At 39.8% G+C, this 22,910-nt stretch overlaps 1 protein-coding gene across 4 annotated transcripts in view; it reads right to left on the reverse strand.

The window, feature by feature from the left end:
* Window positions 1–2,443: 2,443 nt before the first annotated feature.
* Window positions 2,444–22,910, reverse strand: part of ddr2a (discoidin domain receptor tyrosine kinase 2a) — a 189,663-nt gene continuing 169,196 nt past the window's right edge. For all 4 annotated transcript variants that reach the window (XM_069937797.1, XM_069937799.1, XM_069937796.1 and 1 more), the window contains 8 exons: window positions 22,009–22,145; window positions 19,459–19,666; window positions 17,850–18,073; window positions 15,906–16,033; window positions 14,907–15,104; window positions 12,413–12,647; window positions 11,745–11,894; window positions 2,444–5,575 (listed from right to left, as the gene is read on the reverse strand). In XM_069937797.1, coding sequence (XP_069793898.1) covers window positions 5,426–5,575; window positions 11,745–11,894; window positions 12,413–12,647; window positions 14,907–15,104; window positions 15,906–16,033; window positions 17,850–18,073; window positions 19,459–19,666; window positions 22,009–22,145 — 1,430 coding nt within the window. In that variant the 3' untranslated portion in view covers window positions 2,444–5,425. The remainder of the gene's footprint in view (window positions 5,576–11,744; window positions 11,895–12,412; window positions 12,648–14,906; window positions 15,105–15,905; window positions 16,034–17,849; window positions 18,074–19,458; window positions 19,667–22,008; window positions 22,146–22,910) is intronic.

Consider the following 22,910-nt stretch of genomic DNA (forward strand, 5'->3'; position numbering starts at 1 on the left):
CCTCATGCTGTCCTCTCTCTTTCAGTCTTTGTCAAGATTTCAGATTCAAAATTCAAGATTCTTTCATTTGTCAGATAAGACAGATCTAATATTATACAAAATTGCCTTTCATTTGCCCAAAGGCAGACAAAAGTATGCTATCTGCAGAAATTGCCCATCGCCTCTTACAGTCAGAGAGAGAGAGAAGATAAAGAGAGTCCCTTCAAAGACAGAGTGTCTGTGAATTTGCCTCCAGTGCTCCTGCAGCCACACAGGCTTCAGTCCAAACTATTGGCAACCTGACCTCCAGATCCAAAAGTCCCACACAATCAGGAATCCTTCAGTGCTCTTGGCACCCTCTCATATACCAGTTCTGATACCTGATATCTCTTCAGCCAGTCTTCAGCAGTTTGCAGCCAATTATGAGTCATTAGATAATTTCCTGTCGCCTCTGTATTCTTCAGTCAAAGAGCCCTCACTGGTTCGTTGCCATGATTACTCTCCTGCAGTGTTGTCTCCTCTGCTTCTCCTCCTCAAATGGTGGTGGGTTGGGGAGGGGAGGTGGTCTCCCCATTTTCTGGTGCCTTGCTTCCCCAGAGTTCATAACTCCTTGAGGCCACTGCTGAACTTGGACCCAGTCTCTGTGGAGGAAAATCTGAACACAAAGGGTTAAGGGTTCACCCGTAAGTTGCTTACAAAAGCAGACTAGAGTCAGTTGCATATTGCTTAAGTGAAGGCAGGGAACCTCAAGGTTGTGATTTATCTGCAGACACACTTATCTGCAGACATGATAAGCTTTGGAATTCTATGAAACAATGATTAAATTATTTCCAAATGTTGACAAAGATAAACTATTGTCAGGTTGACCACAACAGGAAACCCCACATGCAGGAATGCACGGCCATTTATTGTATATAAACTCGGTTAAAACTGGCTATGAGCAGAGCAAGCTCTGTCTGGGTCCTGGGCATGCTCGCCAAGATATCTTGTTAATGAAACTCTTCCGAAGTGTTACCCTGGTGTCGGTAGTTGATTCTTTCTCCGCAACAGTCTCCGCGGTCAAATGATTTTAAATTAAACTACCATCAGCTCCTTTACTAGGCCATTTAAAGTAAAGTTTGAATGGATCTGTCAGTAATTGGATGGGGGGGGGGGGGTGGTAGAACCCTGTGGAGGAATGCTGTGTCTCCGCTTCCTGCTCTTCGCCATTTTCTTTACTATCTAGACCTGTTTAGCTATACCCGGCGCACCAGCTCATCACCTTGCTTGTCACTGCAAACACTCCTCAATGTTGTACATTTATAATCTATTTGAATATTATCAAGCTTTATTTGCATATATTGTCTTTTAATACAATAAAGTATATTTTTGTTGTTTTTGTAGCTTTTTTTACACCAAGTACCTTTTCAGCTGCAGAAAGTAAGAATTGTATGTGGTAAATGACAAAAAGCTCATCATCATTAAATCATGTGTGTTCTGCAAAATCCTGGAAATCTTCCGAAGGACATCCAAAGGAAATATATAAAATCTTACCGGAGGAACAAACACCCTTGCATATAACGATGGAGGGTTGCAACAAAGAACAAGTACTTTAACAAAATAAACACGCATTTGGGATTGGGGGTGGGGAAAAAAAATCAATGTTGATAAATGTAAAGTTTAAAAAAATCAGCAAAAAATTAAGATCTACTGAAGTCAAAAAGCAAAAGGAACTTGGTGTAGAATTAAACAAGTCACCAATATTAGCAGCAAAGTTCAACAGTAATATGTTGAAATCAAGCATTGGGATTTATAGCTTGAATACACCTGAGATTGTCTGATCTTGGAAGCTAAGCAGGCTCAGGCCTGGTCAGTACTTGGACGGGAGAATGCTCAGGAACACCAGGCTTTGTGAGGGGCGCTGGACAAAGTGGCGACTTTGTCTGCCTTACGGTAGACAAAAGTTAAATAATTTCATGTATGTTATATTCTAAATGTAGTGTTACGTGACAATAATGGAATCTTTACCTTTTACATCCAGGGAGGTGGAATTCCAAATTAGGGAAGTGGCACTAAAACTTTGGTTTATTTTTGGTTGCAAAATTATAAAAGGGATTTTAAAAAAAGCCCACTGGAGCAAGTCTCATAAAGATGCATGACAAGAACCTGAAGTGGGAGTTTATGTTCATCAGAAAAGGACGAATAGGCTGGGTGGCAATGAGAAAGATTAAAAGCAGAAATAATCAGTATGAAATGGTGTCTAAGGCAGCAAATAGCAAATTGGAGAAAAAAATTACCCAGAGAACAGGTAGAACTAACAGCCGCAGGGTGAGTTATAGATGCACTTTGCTAGAAATGGTTAAACTCCTAGGGGAAGGATGGGAAAGGCTAAACACTGCTTGTACTAAATAACCTCTTCAGCATTTAAATGTTGTATGCAAATGTATTTTTGGTTTGGTTTTCTTGCTGTAAATAATCTTCAAAATTCAATGTTATTATTATTTTTATTGATCAGAATCTTGGGCAAAATTACCCCATCAAACAAAACAAGAATTGCCAAGGAATTCACAACAATAAACAATACGGTAGGCCAATTGGCCCTTTGAGCCAGTACCGCCATTTATCGGATCATGGCTGATCTTTCCCTTTCAATAATCAATCCCAGCCTGAACTCACCTGCCCACAAGAGCCATATCCAACTCTCTCTTAAATCTATCCAATTAATCTGCCCCAACTACCCTCTGTGGCAATGCATTCCACAGGCCCACAACTCTCTGGGTAAAAAAAATTCTCCTAATTTCTGTGTTAAATGGCCTTCCCTGTATTCTTAAACTATGCCCTCTAGTCCTAGTCTCAACCATCATTGGGAACATGTACTCTGATTTCACCCTGTCAAGCCTTTTGATAATCCTAAATACCTCAATCATGTCTCCCCTCATCCTTCTAAACTCCATCGCATATAGTCCAAGTCTTTCTAACCTATTCGCGTATGAAAATCCTGCCGACCCGCGAACTACCTCGTAAATCTGCGCTGCACTCCCTCTATAGCAATTATGTCCTTCCTTAAATATGGAGACCAGAACTGGACACAATACTCCAGGTGAAGTCTCACCAGAGCACTGTACAACTGCAGGAGGGCTTCTCGACACCTATACTCCAATCCCCTCTTTATGAAAGCCAACATACCATTCACCTTCTTCACTGCTTGCTGAACCTGCATGCTAGTTTTCAATGACTGGTGAACAAGTACACCCAGATCCCTTTGCATTACCCCACTTCCTAGCTTAACTCCATTTAAATAATATTCTGCTCTCTTGTTTCTGCCTCCAAAATGGACAACCTTGCATTTACTCACATTAAACTTCATCTGCCATCTTTCTGCCCACTAAACTGTCCAAGTCCCCTTACAATTTCCTGACATCCTTCTCGCTCTTTACACTACCACCCAGTTTAGTGTCATCTGCGAATTTCAAACCACCTTCACCTCTCCCTGTTCTGGTTACTCAGGCTTATTGAACAATAAAGCAGTCGTTCTTTAATTTACTTTTTAAGTTCAACAGAAACAATTTTTAGAAGTGGAGTAGAAAGCTCATCTGTCACAGAAGTGCCTGAATCCAACCTGAGATGAGATTTTAGGCAATGGGTTCCTTGACTCAGCATGTCACCCATCATAGAAAAGGCAACTTCAGTTACATTGTCTACTTGTTCTTCAGATCCAACTGCTCACTCCAATTTCTAGCCTTAGAAGCCTCTCCATACCCTTCCTTTATGCCAGGGGTAGGCAACCTTTTTCTTAAACTCACATTTCACCTTAAGTATTCCCTATGCCATAAGTGCTCTGTGATTAGTAAGGGTTTGCTTAAAGTGGTGTGTGAATGGGAAGGGAAGTTTGAGAACCACTGCTCTAGACCCAATTGTTACTGAAATATTTTGCTTGAGAAAAATCAGAGTTATGAAACCATGCATATAACGAGTCAATTAGGTACAATTAAAACAGTGGTTTTCAAACTTTTTCTTTCCACTCACATACCACCTTAAGCAATCCCTTACTAATCACAGAGCACTTATGGCATAAAGATTGCTTAAGGTGGAATGTGAGTTTAAAAAAGGGTTTCCACCCCTGCTTTATGCTCTCTGCACTTCACCATGCCTCAGAGGTCAAACACAGTATTTGTGTGCAAGAAATTGTATTGTCCTATTTCATTTGCACTTAATTAGGTTCTGCATACCCAGACTTGCATCAGCTTGCAGTTACAAGTAAATCCTGCTTTACGAATACTTGAATTACAAAAATTTGCTTGTATGAAGAAACCTGTGTTCATTTTTACAAAGAAATTATAATAGGTTTTAATGGGTTTTCGTTTTTATGAAAATTGTCTCCAATAGTAGCCACTTTACAAATTTTCAGTTTACGACTGATTTCTCAGGAACACTCTACTTTTGTAAAGCACTTTATACTTGAATATGGTACATTTGTTTACTTTTATTTGGATAGATAGATGACTGCAATCAGAAAGGTAGCACTTAGAAGAATATTTGCACATATATTTAATAAAATTTGCATAAATATCTAAATACAGTTGGGTAACTGCGCTCAAAATGAAAACATCTAGACAATATACAGATATCCAAATTGAAATTAATATAGTAATGTCAAAAGTCTGTTAATCAACATTTTGATATCTAAATTAAACCAGCATCCTTACAGCTTGGTCGTAACTCAGAGAACAACATGCATTAGTAGACTTACTTTTGATTCTGCAATATCTGCCATAAAGCCAGAAGAAACCTTACTCTTTAATATGTACTAAGTTGTACTTAAAAAAGACTTATAATCAAGCCTTTTCCTATACATTACTAGCAAAAAGTGCTTCTTTAAAAAATAACCTAAAAATTGTTTCTCCAAGTTCCTAAGCAATGAAAGAAACAGTAAAGAAAAATTCTAGAAAAAAAACAAATTTACCAAACATTTTGTGCTTTCCTATTTCAAACAGCATTTACAAATCTTCCAGAAGAATTACTGAAAATAAATGTGATAAAATCATTTGGAGTAAAGGGGGTCAGGGGGAGGAATTTCTACTGTTTGTTTGCTAATACACATGTATTGCTTTTATTCTTTCAGTTTTTTCAACTCCTTGCACCTTACCAGGAAATTTTCTTATCCAGTATTGGTCACCTTTCACGATCATGTCCACTTAATTGGAGGAAGTCTGAATGAACAAGGGAAGCAAGGATTTGATCCTGTGCTGTATTATTTGTGTTATATTTTCCACCTTCTTATATGAAAATATATCTTTCTGTGTCCTCGATCCTTCTTCCTTCAAATATGCTTCCATCTCCCAGCACTGGAAACGTGGCTTTCATTCCACTCTCCATAGTTTAAACATGGCAGCATGCACACTAATAATCAGACATGAGAAGGTCTATTTAAAGTCACAACTTTTCTGACAACCCTCTTGGAACCAGCTCATTCCTCCAGCCCAGGCCCGATGGCGGATTCCTGTAGCACACGGTGGATGTCCTGAAATGTGGGCCGAGTTTTGGGTTCACGGCGCCAGCAGCTGACCATTAGCTTGTAGACACCATCTGGACAGTTTGGCGGCTGAGAGAGATAGACCTGCAGACCATGGACCAAAAAACAATAAGTAATGTAAGATATTCATGAGCTGAAATCAAAGAAATGGTGGCATTTATAAAGTGAAAAGCAGTAAACAAGAAGTCTGCAGATGCTGGGGTCCAGTGTAGTGTACAAAGACCCTGGAAAACTCAGCACCAGTGGTCAAGGGATATTCTGGATCCGAGCCCTTCTTCAGGTATGCCATGCAGGCACCAGCCACCTCAATTCCACACCCTATTGCCACACTGACATCTCCGGCCATGGCCTCATGTACTACCAAGTTGAGGACTCCTATAAAATGGAGGAAAAACACCTTCCATTCCATCTCAGGAGTCTCCAATCAGGTGGCATAATTTTCACCCTACAATTTACAGTAATCCCCTTCCCCAGTTCTCTCACTTTCCCTCATCCCCCCCCAGTTCCCTACCCATTTCCCTTCTGTTAGCCAATCAAAGAACGTCTTTTGTTTGTAATATTTTATTGATTTTTTAAGTATATTTATCAATCAACAACTATACAAAATACACAATGTCAAGAAAACCAACTCTCTATCCCCTCCCCTCTGTGTAAGCCCAATTAAACAGAGAAAAAAAAACAAAGAAAAATCCCATCTTCACTGTGTATCCTAAAACACACAGAGACATGATAATACCACCATGTTATAATCTTTACAGAGGTCTACTGGCTAGTCAGTAGTGATTGTAATCCTATGCTGGTGCCAGTGTGGTGCCTATATGTTCTAGATAAAGCTGGCAAATTTTTAGGAAGGTGTTATATCTTTTCCTAAGACTATATCTGATCTTTTCAAGAGGAATGCAGCAGTTCATTTCTGAAGACCACCCATCAATGAGGAGAGGGGCATAAGATTTCTATGTCACTGCTATACGTTTCCTGGCCACACATAAAGTAATTCCTGTGAATTTAAATTGGAAATTAGTTAGTGATCTACCAACACTCGTAAAGTTCCCAAGAAGACAAAACTCTGGGTTCACTGGGAAGGTGACTCCTGTGATCTTAGTTAGGGTGTCACAAAGATCGTACCAGAAGATCTTCATCTTTGTGCAGAGCCAGGTAGAGTGTAAGAAGTAACCAGCATCTATACCACATCTAAAGCACATCTCTAACAACTTGGGTTTATATTGGTGTAATTTCTGTGGGGTGAGGTACAGCTGATGGAGAAAATTAGAGTGAACCAGTCTATACCTGGCATTGATAGTAGCCAACAACTTAATCAGGGAGCACCTTTCACAGCCGACTCACCTCTGCTCCTTTCTACTCTTCTCCCTCCCATCTGTATCCTGCTGGACAGTGGTCCTTCCCCTTTCCTCCCATTCACACCAGCCTTTTTGAGTGTCTGCCTGATCTTAGGCACTCCTGATGAAGGGCTCAGGCCCAAAATATTGGCTCCCATTGCTTTCCATTGATACTGCATTACCTGCTGAGTTTCTGCAGGATATTTGTACTCTGAGTTTAGCGTTTATAGGGCATCTTTCATAACTTTTGAACAATCCAAAGCGAATCATATCCTATGAAGTATAATTAATGATTTAAAATAAGGAAAAGCAACAGCCAAAGTGTGCACAGCAAGGTCACCTCAGGGCTGTATGCTCCTGTTCTCGCTACTGACCCACAACTGCATCGCCAAATCCAGCTCCAACAGTATCATCAAGTTTGAAGATGACACAACAGTAGTTGTGATAGAACGATGAGTCACATTACAGAGAAGAGGTGGAAAATCTTGTGAAATGGTGTGAGAGTAATAACCTGAGTCTCAATGTGGATAAGATGAAGGAGATGATTGTGGACCTCAGGAGGACCAAAGACACCATCCTCCACCACACATCAACAATTCTGTAGTAGAGAGAGTGGAGAGCACCAAGTTCCTTGGAGTTCACTTAACTAGTGACCTATCATGGACACTCAACAAGTCATCACTTGTCAGGAAGGTGCAACAGTGATTGGACTTCCTGTGAAGGCTGAAGCGGGAAAGGCTACCAGTCACCATTACGTCAACCTTCTATACGACCTCTGAGAGCATCTTGACCAGCTACATCACAGTATGGTATCATTGCTGCAGAGAAATGGATTGAGGTCAATCCACAGGACCATAAAAGTGGCAGAGAGGATCACTGGAGTCTCCCTCACCCCACCCCCAATTCGATGTGATCTACTGGGATGATTGTCTGAAGAGGGTGCACAAAATCATTGAGGACCCCTTTCACCCTGCACACGGCATCTTTCAGCTGCTCCTGTCGGGGATGAGATACAGGAGCCAGGACCACCAGGCTGAGGAACGGCTTCTTTCCACTGGCAATGAGAATGCTGAGTGACCAAAGGAACTGCTTACACTAACCATTCGAGACTCTCACATCCACAAAGCAATATTTATTTATTTATTTTTATAAATATAATACATGTCCTACATATATTATTAGTTTGTATGCATGTTACGCTTGGATGTATGTCTGCATATTTTGCACTAAGGACCAGAGAACACTGTTTTGTTGGGTTTTACTTGTGCAATCAAATGACAATAAACTTGACTTGATAAATTTGACAAGATCACAAGATATAGAACAGAGATAGGCTGATTGGCCCATTGAGTCTGCTCTGCCATTTTAATCATATTTAATTTGAAAAATACATTTATTTGTCTTAAAAAATATTGTCACAGAAGACTTTAGAAAAATAAATACAAAACTTATAGAAAATGTACTCTTTTGAAATTATTTAACAAGGAGTGTAAGGCTATTTATAAGATTATAGTTTGACACTGAAGATCAGATTTTTATACTTGATTTAACATGGTTTTATCTTTGTCTACATCACAATAAGGAACTGAGTTTTCCTGGTCTAAGCTAGCATTCAAATAAATCACAATTTTCCAGAGTAAGGAATTCCATTCAATTAAAGTGTATTGAAAATGCTTTAAGATAAATAAAATTACATAAGACTATTTTACCTTGATACACACATGGATGTCAGTCATGTACAGGACATTCTTTTTTGTTTTATAATGTGCCATATTTTAAAATATCTTATTCTCATCCTAAAGTCAACACACCTTCAATTATAGAAGGGAGTTATAATCATTCTTCTGTGTTTATAATCATCAATGTTTCACTGTTGTTTGAAATTTCAGAGTAGCTCAACTCTTTGAAATTTTGCCTCAGACAACAGGTTATCAGCTTAGGTCACATTCCAGGATTTAAACACATCATTCATCCTAAAAATTCACTGTCAACTTGGCAGATGTCTACATTGTAGAAGGTTCCAACTTTAGATGGAGCCATAGTTCCAAGAGTTATAAGCAAAATATGAGACGCTGGAGGCTCTCAGCTGTTCAAGCTGTATGCAGAGAGAGAAATTGACAGTTGACATTTCAGGTTGGGACTGTTTTTAAGTCTTTTTATTGTTTGATCAAAAATCCCGCATCTACAAATCTTGCTTTTCTTCAGTTTCAAGCCTATATCTTGATGGGTTCCAAAGGAGGTAGGTATCATAGATAGGTATGATAGATAGACATTCTATCATTCAAAAACACACACCATTATTCTGTACATATTGATATAGAGGGTTCTCACAAAATATTGCAGAGCTTTTCACTCAGGAGTATTGGTACCCCATACCAGACTGTGATGCAGCCAGTCAGCACATTTCCCACCACACATACGTAGAAATTTGCCAAGGTTTCCGATGTCATTCCAAACTTCTGCAAACTCCTGAGGAAGTAGAGGTGCAGACGTGCTTTCTTCGCAATACTATTAGTGTGTTGGCTCTAGGAAAAGATCCCCCGAGATAGTGACTCCCAAGAATTTAAATTCCTACATTTCCATGAGGAGTTCCAGTACTTCAGTGTGCCACTTCCTCATTGCTCTCAAGCATGATCAATAAATATTTCAAGTTAAACAGGAATGTCTGTAGACACTGTGATTGGGCTGCAATTACCAAAAGTGCATGGGAAGTAAAGGATAACCAACATCTTGGACTGAGCCCTTTGACAAGTATGTCGAAAGAGCAGGCAGGTGCCCTTGACTCCTGCTGAGTTTCTCCAGCACTTTTGTGTACTGTATAATAAATATTCCAAGTTTTAATTGGTATCCTAATGATTAATGAGTTACAATTTTTGCTACATTTGTGATTGGAAGAATGAGCATGAGAAGTTAGGTGTTGAGATGAGGGAGTATCTCAAACAAGGAGATACAGTTCCAAAATCAGTGCAGTCATTTAGAACATGACACATGCAAGAATTTCTTCTCACAGAGGATTGTGAAAGTTAGATTTCTGGAGGTACTTAAAGAGGAGGTGATGCATCTTTTTTGAAAATTTCATTTTTCATTTTTCAAAACAAATAGTATAACTTTTGAAAACACGGTCATTTTTAACATGTTTGCACATTCTTAGTACAAATTGCTTCTGAGTTTCAGATTCAATGTCAATTTACTTGTAATTATCCTTTCTTTCACCCCCCCCAAAATCAAAATAAAAACAAAATAATTAAAGAGACAGAAAATTATAAAGGAATGAAAAGAAAAATTCAGCATACCGCCAGTCTTTCTCGATGATACATTTTTAAAATGTCCGAGAAATGAGAGCAATGAGGAAGTGGCACACTGAAGTTCTGGAACTCCTCATGGAAATGTAAGAATTTAAATTCTTGGGAGTCACTATCTCGGGGAACCTTTTCCTGGAGCCAACACACTAATAGTATTGCGAAGAAAGCACGTTTGGAGAGGTTTGGAATGACATCGGAAACCTTGGCAAATTTCTACGTATGTGTGGTGGGAAATGTGCTGACTGGCTGCATCACAGTCTGGTATGGGGTACCAATACTCCTGAGTGAAAAGCTCTCCAAAATGTAGTGGACACAGCCCTTCGCACCATTGAGAACATCTGCAGGGAATGCTGCCGTTGGAGAACAGCAGCAATCATCAAGGATCTACAACTCCCAGCACACTCTCTGTTCTTGCTGCTATGATCATGAAGGAGTTCAGGAACAATTGTTAGCCCTCCACCATCAGACTCCTCAATAACATACTCAATTAGGGACTCATTTAAGTACTCATTTGTTTTCTTCTCTCCTTAATGCAGTTGTTTATATTTGTTTACATGTGTACATTGTATACAGTTTTTTTTGCTTCACCAATATGTGGTAATTCTGCCTTGCCTGCAGGAAAAAGAACCTCAGGGTGGCATGTGATGTATGTTCTCTGATAATAAATCTGAAATCTGAGGGGAGTGAAGCAGAATGGACTTTCTTCATCCAAGAAATCTCCACTGAGCCTGCGTTATTTTAAACTGAGTCCCTGTTCAGATTTAACATAACAGTTAGTGCCACACTATCACAATGCCAGCAACTTGGGTTTGAATCCTGCACTGTCAGTAATGAGTGTGTACATTTTCCTTATGACCTACGTGTGCTTCATGGACTGCAAGAGCTTCTACCATGCTACATCTGAAAAGTGAGTTTTTTTTAATGGAAAGAAAAAAATGAGCTGTTGGGGCGAAGGGAGGTGGAGTTATTTTTTTATTTTCTTTATTTTTAACAATTTTTTAGTTTTTATTCAATTTTTCAGAAATGGGGCATCACCCTAAAGGATAACATTTATTGCCTGTACTTATTTCCCTTGCACTGTGAGTCTTTTTGAGTGCAACTACATGAATGAATCTGGAGCCATTTAGGGGAAACCAGGTAAGGATGGGAACGTCCTTCCTTGAAAGAAATTCATGAAATCATTCCCAATGATGAGTTGATCTTCTTTTAAATTCCTTAATATTAATTGAATATAAGGCTTCTCTCATGGGCTTTGAACTCTGCTTTTTTTTAGTCCAGGCCCTTGGATTACAGGTCAGATAACCCAACCAATGGACCACAACAATACTCTGATAACATTAAATATTAAAGTAAATAGAATTTTTATTTTCCTAAAAGGTTTGAAGATGCTACTGAAAATTTATGTCTGTCCTTCATATAGTGATTTAGGCTGGAGGTGGGGGGACACACCAGCTGTCAGAACTGTAGTGTGAGAGTAGCTTGCCCTATTGGGTTGGGGGGCGCAGGTTTCCCCGAATAAGACTGAATGGAACCAAGTTTGAACAAAGAGGAGGTGGAGACCAATAGTTTTGGTACCCTGAGATTAAGCTTAAGACTGACAAAACCTAAGCTTACCTGCCGTCCTTGGTCTCGGAAAAACTCGCCGGTATTTTCAATGACTTGCTCGTCTGACATTTGGCAATAGGGCTGCTCTCGGCAGAATGTCAAGGATTCCCACAAAGTGACTCCAAAAGCCCACACATCACTTGCTGTGGTAAATTTGCCCTGAACAGAAACATAGGCAAAATAAACATGCATCACAATCATTATTAATGAAGCATGAACATGAGGTCATTTCCTGAGCTGGAAGACATAGCACACAAAGCACATGCACATATACATACAAAACACATGTATAAAATCAACACACATGCACAGAGAGAGAGAGAGAGAGAGAGAGAGAGAGAGAGAGAGCGAGAGAGAAATGTATGCGCACATTTGCAAATACACCCACATGTACAAAGGGAAGGAACACAGAGAAAGACAGAAGCACAAACAGGGAGAGGCATTCACAAATAGAAACACAGACAGACAAGACATGTACAAGCAAACACAAAACACACATGCCCATAAAAAACACACAGACGCATACTAACAAAGAGAGAGAGAAAGAGACACACTCTAGCACACAAAGGTCAGAAGTACAGGTAGAAAGAGAAAAAGCAAGAAACAGACATGCATCGAAACTCCCCCGCCCCACCCACACCCACACAACCAATGGAAATCCAGCTCAGGTTCCTCACCAGTAGGATGCTCTCCCAGGACATCCAGCGGATTGGAAGCACAGCACGTCCCTGGATTCGGTAATAATCCCCACTGTACAGGTTACGGCTCATGCCAAAGTCCGCTATCTTGATTGTATAATTCTTGCCCACGAGACAATTCCGAGTGGCGAGGTCACGATGAACAAAGTTGAGAGAAGAGAGATACTTCATGCCAGAGGCTATCTGCATTGCCATCAATATGAGGTTGGCATAGCTGGGATTAAGAAAACAAAGCAGGAATGAACATTGACACAGACAATTCTTTCATTCTCACCACCTCCCCTGATTCTCTGTAACTTAATGTACGGCTGATTACTAACATTTCATAGTTTTAATAGAAAGTTCATTAACTCAGCTTTCAGATGATTCAGGGACATTTTTATTTGAACTGATTACAAATTGTTTTCCATTATCTTTGAAAGTTTCATAAATCAAGGATGGATATACAGTATATAGAAGAGAAAAGTAATTTCTAAATTAAATGTAATCACCATCACCATCCCAACTAGATTAGAACAGTCAAATTTGATCATGTTTTATTCCCTCATAGTTTTCTTTTCTGAATTCTAAATTCCGAGAACACTATTTTCCATCAATTGGGGAACAATCAAAACAACTGAAACATTAAATGCTTGAAGTCCAGCAGCAAGCTTTACATCAGACACATTGAATGAACTCATAACAGAAGAAAAGGAAGCAAATTGGCCACCCAGCCCCTTGTGACTGCTGCCCGTTCAATAAGATAATGACTTTTACCTCAATACCACCTTCTTGCACTAAACCCAGATCCACAGATTTTCTAAAATCTCTTTCTTATATATGTGCAATGATGCACAGTGGTAATGAATTACAAAGATTCACTACCATTTGGGTGAAGAAATTTCTTCTCCATCCTGAAAAGCCAACCTCTTACTTTGAGAATATGACCCCTTGTCCCAGATGGCTCAGCTGGCGTAACATAATCTCTGCATTGATCCTTTAAAGCCCCATAAGAATGTTATATTTTTTCAATGAGATCATCTTCCATTCTTCTAAATTTTGGACAGTATTGAGACAGTCTGCCTAAAATTTCCTCATAGGACAAATATGCTATCCTGGAATCAATCTGGTCAATCTTATATTCCTCCTATTCTTCCATTGTTCCTCTGAACTCACCAAATTCTACCCACAAGGCTCAAGTCAGGATGACTTGCCTGGATGAATGTTTGATACGATCTCAAAAATCAAGCAAAAGAAAACAAGATTTGCTTTTCATAAATTTAACCAGACCCTGCCTAATTTCATTATTATTTCCCGAGTACTCTGCCATCAGTTGCTTCATAATGTATCCTTACTACTGATGTCAGCCCAACAGGTGTGTAGTTTCTTTTATTGTCTTCCTTTCATAAGCAGTTTGGGTACATTTTCAGCATTGCAAGTGCTGTCAACCATTCTAGAATCAATGGATTTGTAGAAGATGACAACCTATGAGGCACCAGGTCCATTCAAAACTTAGTGTCGCAGATCTTCAAGTCCTGGGTATTTATCAGCTTTCAAACCCAATAATGCATCTAATGTATATTTTTCACAAATGCTATATTCTTTTTAGTCCCTCATTTATCATGAACTTGTTGACTTCCACTTTTTCTAGGAGGCTTTTTGCATCTTCTTCATTGAAGACAGACACAATATCTTGAACTAACCTAACTAGCAGTGGTGTGAAACTGAAGAGGTCTAGGAGAAAGCTCATTATCACCCTCTCAGTAATGGGAAATACATGTGCTGGCTTAGCCAATGATGCCAAGATATCCCCTAACATATTCAATCTCTTTGCTATTTCCAAGATCCTCCATGTCTTCTCCGTGGATTGTTCTTTGTTGTGGTGGAGAGGCTATGTGGTCCTGAGATCCCAAGAGTGATCCCGTCTGGAGCTATGCTCCTGGTAGGGCCACCCTGTGGCAGTACACTCGAGGGTGAGGTCCCTGACAAAGAACAATCCAACCAAGACCTCAACGTGTGGACGAAGTTACTTTGAACTCAATGGCTGTGAAAGCGGATGAAGGCTGCGACAAATTCATCAATAGTCCATCAATAGTCCAAGAGGTTGGCTTTTCATCATGATTTTCATGCCATTGGAACCATTTGGTTGATTTGCGAAGTATCATGTGTTTCTTGGAGTACCCGTTAAACAAATTCACGCACAGGCTTCTTAGATCAGTGGGCCACTTTCTAAGATTAGTCTCATAAACCCCTTGAGAAAAACAAAGACCATCATCCTCGACCTCGAGAGATAGCTACGGTGACAACAACAATGATTCCTCAATGTAATTTCTCCTGTCATAGCCTGTAAGCAATCTATAGTAACATCTACAAAACATTTGCAATTCTCAATTTTCTATTTGCACCAATATGTTCCTGTGCTTCTCAGCTACGTAATCATGTCACAAGGGACAATGCTGAATATTGAGTAAATGCTCATACACATCTCACCCACCTTACAAAGGGACTGTTGCTTGCCATTGGCTCTGCACTTTCTGGTTCATGACGAGTTAGGAACTGATTAAGGTCACCATTTTCCATGTATTCTGTAATCATACAGAATGGGTCGTCCCTGATACAGACAGCCAACAACCGGATAATGTTTGGATCTTTCAGACGAGACATGATCTTGATTTCTTTTAGAAAGTCATTTCTGCAGAAGATTGAAAAAAATTGATTAATTTTTACCTGAAGATGGTGTGCAATGCATAACATGGAAAATTAAGAAGGAAGAAACCCAAAATACTGATAGAGATCCAATGTTTTAAAATAGTTGTAAATCTAAACGATGTCAATTTTGGACAAGGCTGCAAGTTTCTTGAAAATGAAAGAAACTGCAGATGCTGGAAATCTAAAATAAACATGGCAAAATGCTACAAGTCCTCCACAGATCAGGCTGCATCCATGGAAGAGAAATAGAGATAGCCTTTCAAGTCAAAAGAGACAATTGATCTATTACTGAGCCGAGCAGCTCATTCACATCTGAACCTGTTTATCTGTGAGTCCTCCTTAACATTCCATCTCAACCTTGCATATATATAATGGTCCAGGCACTGCAGCTCACTGGGGTAGGGAGGTTTTGAAATTTTACAACACTCTGAGAGAAGGAGTTCTTCATCACTTCTGCCTTAAGTGTGACTGCCTGTTCCAATGGTTGAATTTGATTTTATGTTCATCTGGCTCATTAGTTCAGGATTCGAGATTAGAAGCCTAGTCATTAGCCACAGTAATTGGTGAAGCTAAACTCCAAAATTCGGCAAATTGAATTTATGAATAGGCACAGTCAATTGTCACAAGACAATTTCGGGGACTACCAAAACAAAATATCCATCTGCTGTAACATTTCAAAAGGATTCCAACCAGAAGGCCAACTTTTACCTCTACCAGGACCCCTACCAATAGTTGCCAGGGGGGGGTCATTGACTTGGGAGAGAAAGGGGTCAGGGTCCCTTACCTGGCATTCTTGTTGGCATCTGATCGTAGCATCTTTACTGCAACCAGAGCTGGCTGATTGGCACAAATATCAAATGGAGAATCTTTGTCTATGAACTCTTGCATCCCTTCTGCTTCACAAAGGTGGACCTGAGATATTTAGAAATTGGAGCTTAAATAGTTGGACTAAAAGTAGACATAGATTTTTCTATAGAAGGTTTAGTTAAAGTACATTTTTAAAAAAGTGTTGTTGCAAGATTAAATCCTTGTTGATGTGTTCAGAACTTGGATGATTTTAACAGAACACAGAATGCTGTCCCAATTAGAATGAACAACATGTAACCATTCCAGTACATGGTATCTTTTTATTCACTTTCTCTTTCTTGTTCTATTTGATGAAGTATTACAAGGGCCCATGTATTCAAGAAACTTGCTATTGATGTCAAAATCTCTTGGAGATACAGCTCGAAAACAAGCACTTTGGCCTATTGTGTTTGGGGCAACCATCAAACATTTGCCCCTTCCTCTTGAAGAACAAGTGTGAAGCTGTTGTTGCTCTTATTATTGTAATGATTTGGTTACTTCACCAGTCTGAGGCAATGTCTAAGCATGCCAATACACTGTCAGTTCAAAATCAGCCTGTTGTCAGCCAAAGCTGATGGATGTCTCCGGTCTGTGCAATTTTGGCTGCAGGTCAGAGCCTTTCACCTTCAAAATTTATTTCTTCCCATTTGTAACAGTCACACAAGCTCCCCACCACTGTCTTCTCAAGTAAATAAAGGAGAGGGCTTTGTGCAATTTAGTTCCGCTCAAAGACAATGCAATGCTCTGGCCTCCAGGTGTAAGATTCCCATATCCAGTACTGTTGCAAAGCAAGCATGTAAGATTGGCAAACAATAAAGAAGGTGAACAGAATGTCAGCCTTTATTGCAATAAATTTTGAGTACATGAGTAAGGATGCTTTCCTACAAGTACCTTGATGAGATTACACCTGAAATATTTTAGGCAGATAATAAGGAAAGTACTTCCTATCATGAGCAAAGGTGCATCAGATTGATTCCTTGTGGGACCTTTTGAGTCAGGAGAAATTGCGTTAATTTGGCATGTATTTACTGGAGTTTAGGAAAAGGAGAGATCTATGAAAAATTCTGTTTGGGCTTTAGAGACTGAAGATAGGGAGGATGTTTCCCCTTGCTGGATTGTACAGAACCAGGAATCACAATCTCGAGATATAGGGTTATATATTTAGTACTGAGATGAGGGGAAGCTTCTTTGCTCACCTAGTGAACCCACAGAAGGTTGCAGAGACCAGGTTGTTGAATATATTTAAGAAGGAACATAGATTTTGGTGGAGATGTGTAAAAGGGCCTGTTACTGTGCTGTATGAATCTATGACTCCATGGGTGGTGGGTTTGTGGAATTGGCTAAGGCAGGTACTATTGTAATGCTTAAGAAAAATATTGGACAGATACATGGATAGGATAGGTTTAGAGGGATATGGGCCAAATGCAGGCAGGTGGGACATTTTGGTCGGTGTGGGCAGGTTAGGCTAAAAGGCTTGCTTCTATGATGTTTGACTGTATGACTTGAAGATGCCTTCAATTTTAAAAGTACATGATAAAGTCACTACAGATAATTGTATTTTCTCTGTTGGGGAATTCAGAAACAATGATAAATAATTTAAAAATTAGACAGGGTGCTCAGGATCTGCTGAAAAGGTTCTCTTTCCATGGGATTCTCTTCCTCAGAAGGTTGGTTAATTGGTGATTACAAGATTGTGTAGGTTATCTTTCATTAACTGTATCAAAGAATATGGAACAAAGGAAAGGAGCGCTTGTTGAGATACATATCAGCCACAATTAGGCTGAAGGGGAGAGTAGCCCTGATGGGCCAAATGACTGACTCTTGCTTCTGACGTAACAATGTTTTTGAGTTCAATGGTGAATTACACTGAAATTATTCCAACCTCGCCAAATTGTCCTTCTCCGAGCTTCTCCTTAAAGGTCATCAGTTTACGTGGGAACTCCTCCACAGCAACATCCTTCCCAGACAGCAGATCCATAGTCACGGCGGGGACTGAATAGGTGTTACTTCCAGTGACACCCTGCAGGTTCACAATGTCTGCCTCTGCATAGTGTGGCACATTATCCTGAGGAGCACCAAGTGGCTTTGCATAGTCACGGCTACAACCTAATAGTAAAAAAAGAACAAAATTTTACCTTCTGGGACTGAAGTGCAATTATTCATATTACCATATATGTTTTGGAAAGAAGAAGACTATTGTTATAATTAATAGTTTCTTGTAGGATCAAAATCATTGTGTAAAAGTACATTAAAGATATTTATGCTTACTTGGAATCATATAAACCCCACCTTGGCCACATCACATGATTCTTAACCATGCTCTTCTGGAGGAACTCAGCGCATCAACAAGAGAAAAAGAATGGGGGCCGTTTTGAGCCAAACCCCTTTACCGAAACTAAAGAGATATAGTAGAGAATCCAATATAAAGAAGATATTGTGGGAGGGGTAGGACAGGAGCCACATGTGGGATTGGTGAATCAGGGGGAGGTGAAACATAATGGACAGATGCAAGCTTTTCTTGCCTTTCTGTCAGGATCTGCCAGTCTAATGGTTCCTTGTTCAGATGGAATGCACCCTTGGGTTCTGAAAGAAGTAGTTATAGACACTGTGGAGGCATACAGTAAGTAATGATCTTTCAAGAATCAGTAGATTCTGGCATGGTTCTGGTGGACTGGAAAATTGCAAAGGTCACTCCACTATTTAAAAAGGGAGGGAGCAGAAAGGAAATTATAGACCTGTTAACCTCACATTGGTGGATAGGAAGTTTTTGGAGTCAATTGTCAAGGATGAGGTTACGGATTACCTGGAAGTGCATGACAAAATAGACCAAAGTCAGCAGGGTTTCCTTAAGGGAAAATCTTGCCTGACAAACATAGCATAGTACAGGCCCTTCGGCCCTTGATGTTGTGCTGACCCATATATTCCTTAAAAATACTGAAACCTCCCTACCACATAACTCTCTATTTTTCTTCCATCCATGTGCCTGTCTAAGAGTCCCTTAAATGCCCCTAATATTTCAGCCTCCACCACCACCCTTGGCAAGGCATTCTGGACACCTACAACTCTCTGTGTAAAAAACATACCCCTAATGTCTCCCCTAAATTTTCCTCCCTTCACCTTGTGTACATTTCCTCTGGTGTTTGTTATTCCTACCCTGGGAAATAGGTAATGGCTACAAATCACAAGTTAATTTTTATTCATTCACTGTTGAAGAGTTAGAGTTAGGGGCATGTGACATGGTGAGGCACTTGGATGTGTTATTTTTTTCCCGATTAAGTTCCAGGTGCTGCCATGAAAGCATTAAGTGGTGCAGAGAGAGTTCTCAAAGAGGCTGGAAAGTACAGGGTCTTCAGAATCAAACATATTTAACGAACACTGAAAGGCTAACAAAAAACAATTCACACTCAGATGAGACCAATTTGACATGTGAAATAACTACAGGTACTATGTAAATAAATCCAGCAGGAAACCTCACTTTCAATATTCCTCACCTGGTTCATCCCAACTCAAAGAAAACTCTGGAAGCTTACGGAGTAGCTTTGATGGCTCCTGGTAATCGGGACCAAGTGGAAATATTCGGTCATAGGTGGAATTGGACTCCTGTTCACTGGGTGGGGAGGATTTGTTGTTGACCATGATGGTTTCACTCTGCAGCGAGAGGCTCACTGTAAGTTCATCATCCAGCATCCAGCGTGAAGCCTAAAAGAAAAGTCTTCAGTCAGTACAGCCAGACATCAATTCATTCCTCAGTGAGTGATCCGGATATTTGTTAGCCGTTGAAAGATGAGTCATAAATTAATTCAATTATTTCCACACATGGCAGAGAGTAAAAATATCCAGCAAAGAGGGATATGTGTGTGTGTGTGTGTGTGTGTGTGTGTGTGTGTGTGTGTGTGTGTGTGTGTGTGTGTGTGTGTGTGTGTGTGTGTGTGTGTGTGTGTGTGTGTGTTTGTGTGTGTATACATTGATGTGTGCATGTGTGTGTACATTGACATGTGTCTGTATAATTGGGACTTAACTGAAGATTACAACATTAAATTCGTTAGGTTTTATTTTGCACAATATTACAAAGAGGGGAGACAGAGTTAAGAAACAGATGAAATGGAGTTAGAAAAAAAGGATTACTAAATGGCCAATACTCTTTCTATGTTCTTAAGTGTGTGCACATTTGTTCTGAACAACTTAGCCATAACAGTTACAATGTTTCAAGAAAACTAAACACGATGGCAAGGAAATATAGGCTAGCTTTTTAAACAGAGTCCACCTACCTTGAATTTTCACATTTGGATTCCCAAACCTATAATTTTTCTTAACATTATAGAAACGATCCCCAGCCAGCCTTCTCTCCTTGTCCATGCTGACCATGGTACTTATCTATACTCATCCCATTTTTTCACACTTCCATCTGGTGGTTTTGCCACATTGACCTAGTTGGAGCTAAAATTGAATCCAGTGCAGATTTTTCCTTATCATTAGGGCCAATGTATAACTTGCACGGCCCAAAATAAATGTATCATTGGATTTAGCTGGTACAAGGCATTGCAGGTTTCAACCTCTGCCTTTGCTAACATTGCACATTAGCTGAAAAATTGGTTTAATTTGGCTAGGTGGTGCGGTTAGCATAGCGGTTAGTGCAACACTGTTACTGCACAGAGCATTCATGACTGGGATTCGAATCCAGCTCTGTCTGTAAGTATTTTATTCGTCTTCCCTATGCCTGCATGGGCTTTCTGTGGGCGCTCCGGTTTGTTTCCTCCCACCATTCAAAATGTACCAGGAGTATAGGTTAATTGGGTGTAAATTGGGTGGCTTGGACTTATGGGCCAAAAGGGCCTGTGACCATGCTGTGTGTCTTAATTTTTAAAAAAAAGTAATCCTGATAAATGAGTGGATAAAAAAAATCCTAATCCTGATAAATCAAAAGTAATCCTGATAAATGAGCAGATTAAAAAAAAATCCTAATCCTTATAAATCAAAAGTAATCCTGATAAATGGGCAGATAAAAAAAAAATCCTGCAGGGCAGATAATCAAATCAAATCACCAAATGCGTGAATGTGATGAAAATTGGTTCGGCTCCACTCCAAGGATTCCATTTGGCCTGCTAGGCTCAGTGTGGGATACATGGCATTTTTGCTCATCCCCATACAATTCCTGTCATTTTAAAATCACTCAGAAGAATCCAAGCCTATATTGATCAGCTTTTCAAAATACACTGCCTGCTCTTTGGAATACTGCCCAATTGAACCATGGATTAGAATGTGAATCAATTATCATTGTTAATAACAAATCTCATCTCTTCTCAGGCATCGACAGTCATAGAGTCTAACAGACACAGGTCATTTCTCCCCCACCCCCCCCCCCCAACCTCCTCCTTGCTGACGAACATACTTATCCATATCTCCCACTTGTACCCATTTGATCCATTGCCTTCTACGCTTCACCAACTCCTGTTTGTCTGGATGCTTAAATATTGTGAGTACTTGCCTCCCCCTTTTCCTCAGGGAGTGTGTCCCAGATTCTAACCATTCTCTGTGTGAAAATCCAGATCTTGTTTCAGCCTCTTACTTCTCACCTTAACAATATGCTGTCTTGTTTTGGACACTCATCAGTATCTTCATAGTTCCACCTTATAATTTTATATACTTCTATCAGGACCCCCTGTCAGCTGCTTCTGCTCCCGAAAAAAATCAAATCCAGCCTCCTCACTCTCTCTCCTTATGACTGAATGAGGGTGCTGAAACTGAAAAATGCTGGAAATGCACTAGTGCACAGAATAAGGAAGTTTAACATGGAGTTTCCCTCAGAAGGCTAGGTTCTGGTGAATACGTCCACCTTGATATTAATCTGTTCTCCTGTTTTTTGATATTCGCCAGACTATTGTTCATTTCTATAATTTCCCATTAACCCAGTGTCTGTGCTGATCCTTCTGCTCTCGTTGGTGGATTAAGTTCCACGATAACAACATTTACAATCACAGTATCCTACAGGGAAGGGACTCCTCACAGAGTTGGGGAAAGCTTCCAGTAAATTTTATTAAAACCTTTTCCAGCATCTTCTGCCAAAACTGCTGCCAAAGAATGATGAAGATGATGGCCACCAGTATAAAAATAATAGCCACCAAACAGCCAATGAGGATTCGTGTGTTGCTGTCATCCACTTTGTGCATTGGGTTGATGTCTGAGAATACAATGGGGAGAATGGGAATTGTTATCATGGGTTGCACAAATAGAGTGGGAGCAATGACAGTTAAAATAAACATTCATGGATAAATAACATGCATGTACTAAAGAGGTTTTAATAGTGACATGATCAGATACTCAAATGAAAGTGATATATATTGTGATTGCTGTAAATAAAATGAAGAATGAGTATTTATTGTCATATACATAAATATAATATGCAGATACAATGGGAGTCTTACTTGCTGCAGCTTGCCAGTCAGATAAAACACAGCAATAGAAATTAAGTATAATTAAAACATCATGAAAAAATAGATCATAATTATAAAAATTTTAAAAAAGATCTTTGCAGGGGTTAGCAAAACACTATTACGGCGCAAGTGAGTTGGGTTCTAACCTGGTGCTGACTGCAAGAAGTTTGTATGTTCTCTCCCAGGCGGTGTGGATTTAATCAGGGTGGTCTGGTTTCCTCCCTCCTTTCAAAATTGTAAGGTGTGGGGGGGGGGGGGGGTTGTAGGTTAATTAATGTATTTTGGCGGCATGGGGCCATGGGCGGGAAGGGCCTGTACCATGCAGTGTGTCTAAATTTTAAAAATGCACATTTTCCCAGCAGTTCAAAATACAGAGAGTTTTTTTAATGTCCTGCAGTAATGCTATGGTTCAGGTGAGGTTCAAGACCCTGACAGGAAGTGGGGAAAAAAAAAATTGATCCTAGAAGTGCCAGACTTCAGGCTTCTGCACCTTATGCCTGAATATAACGGTG

The sequence above is a fragment of the Narcine bancroftii genome, chromosome 5 (assembly GCF_036971445.1).
Source record: "Narcine bancroftii isolate sNarBan1 chromosome 5, sNarBan1.hap1, whole genome shotgun sequence".
Taxonomy (NCBI): domain Eukaryota; kingdom Metazoa; phylum Chordata; class Chondrichthyes; order Torpediniformes; family Narcinidae; genus Narcine; species Narcine bancroftii.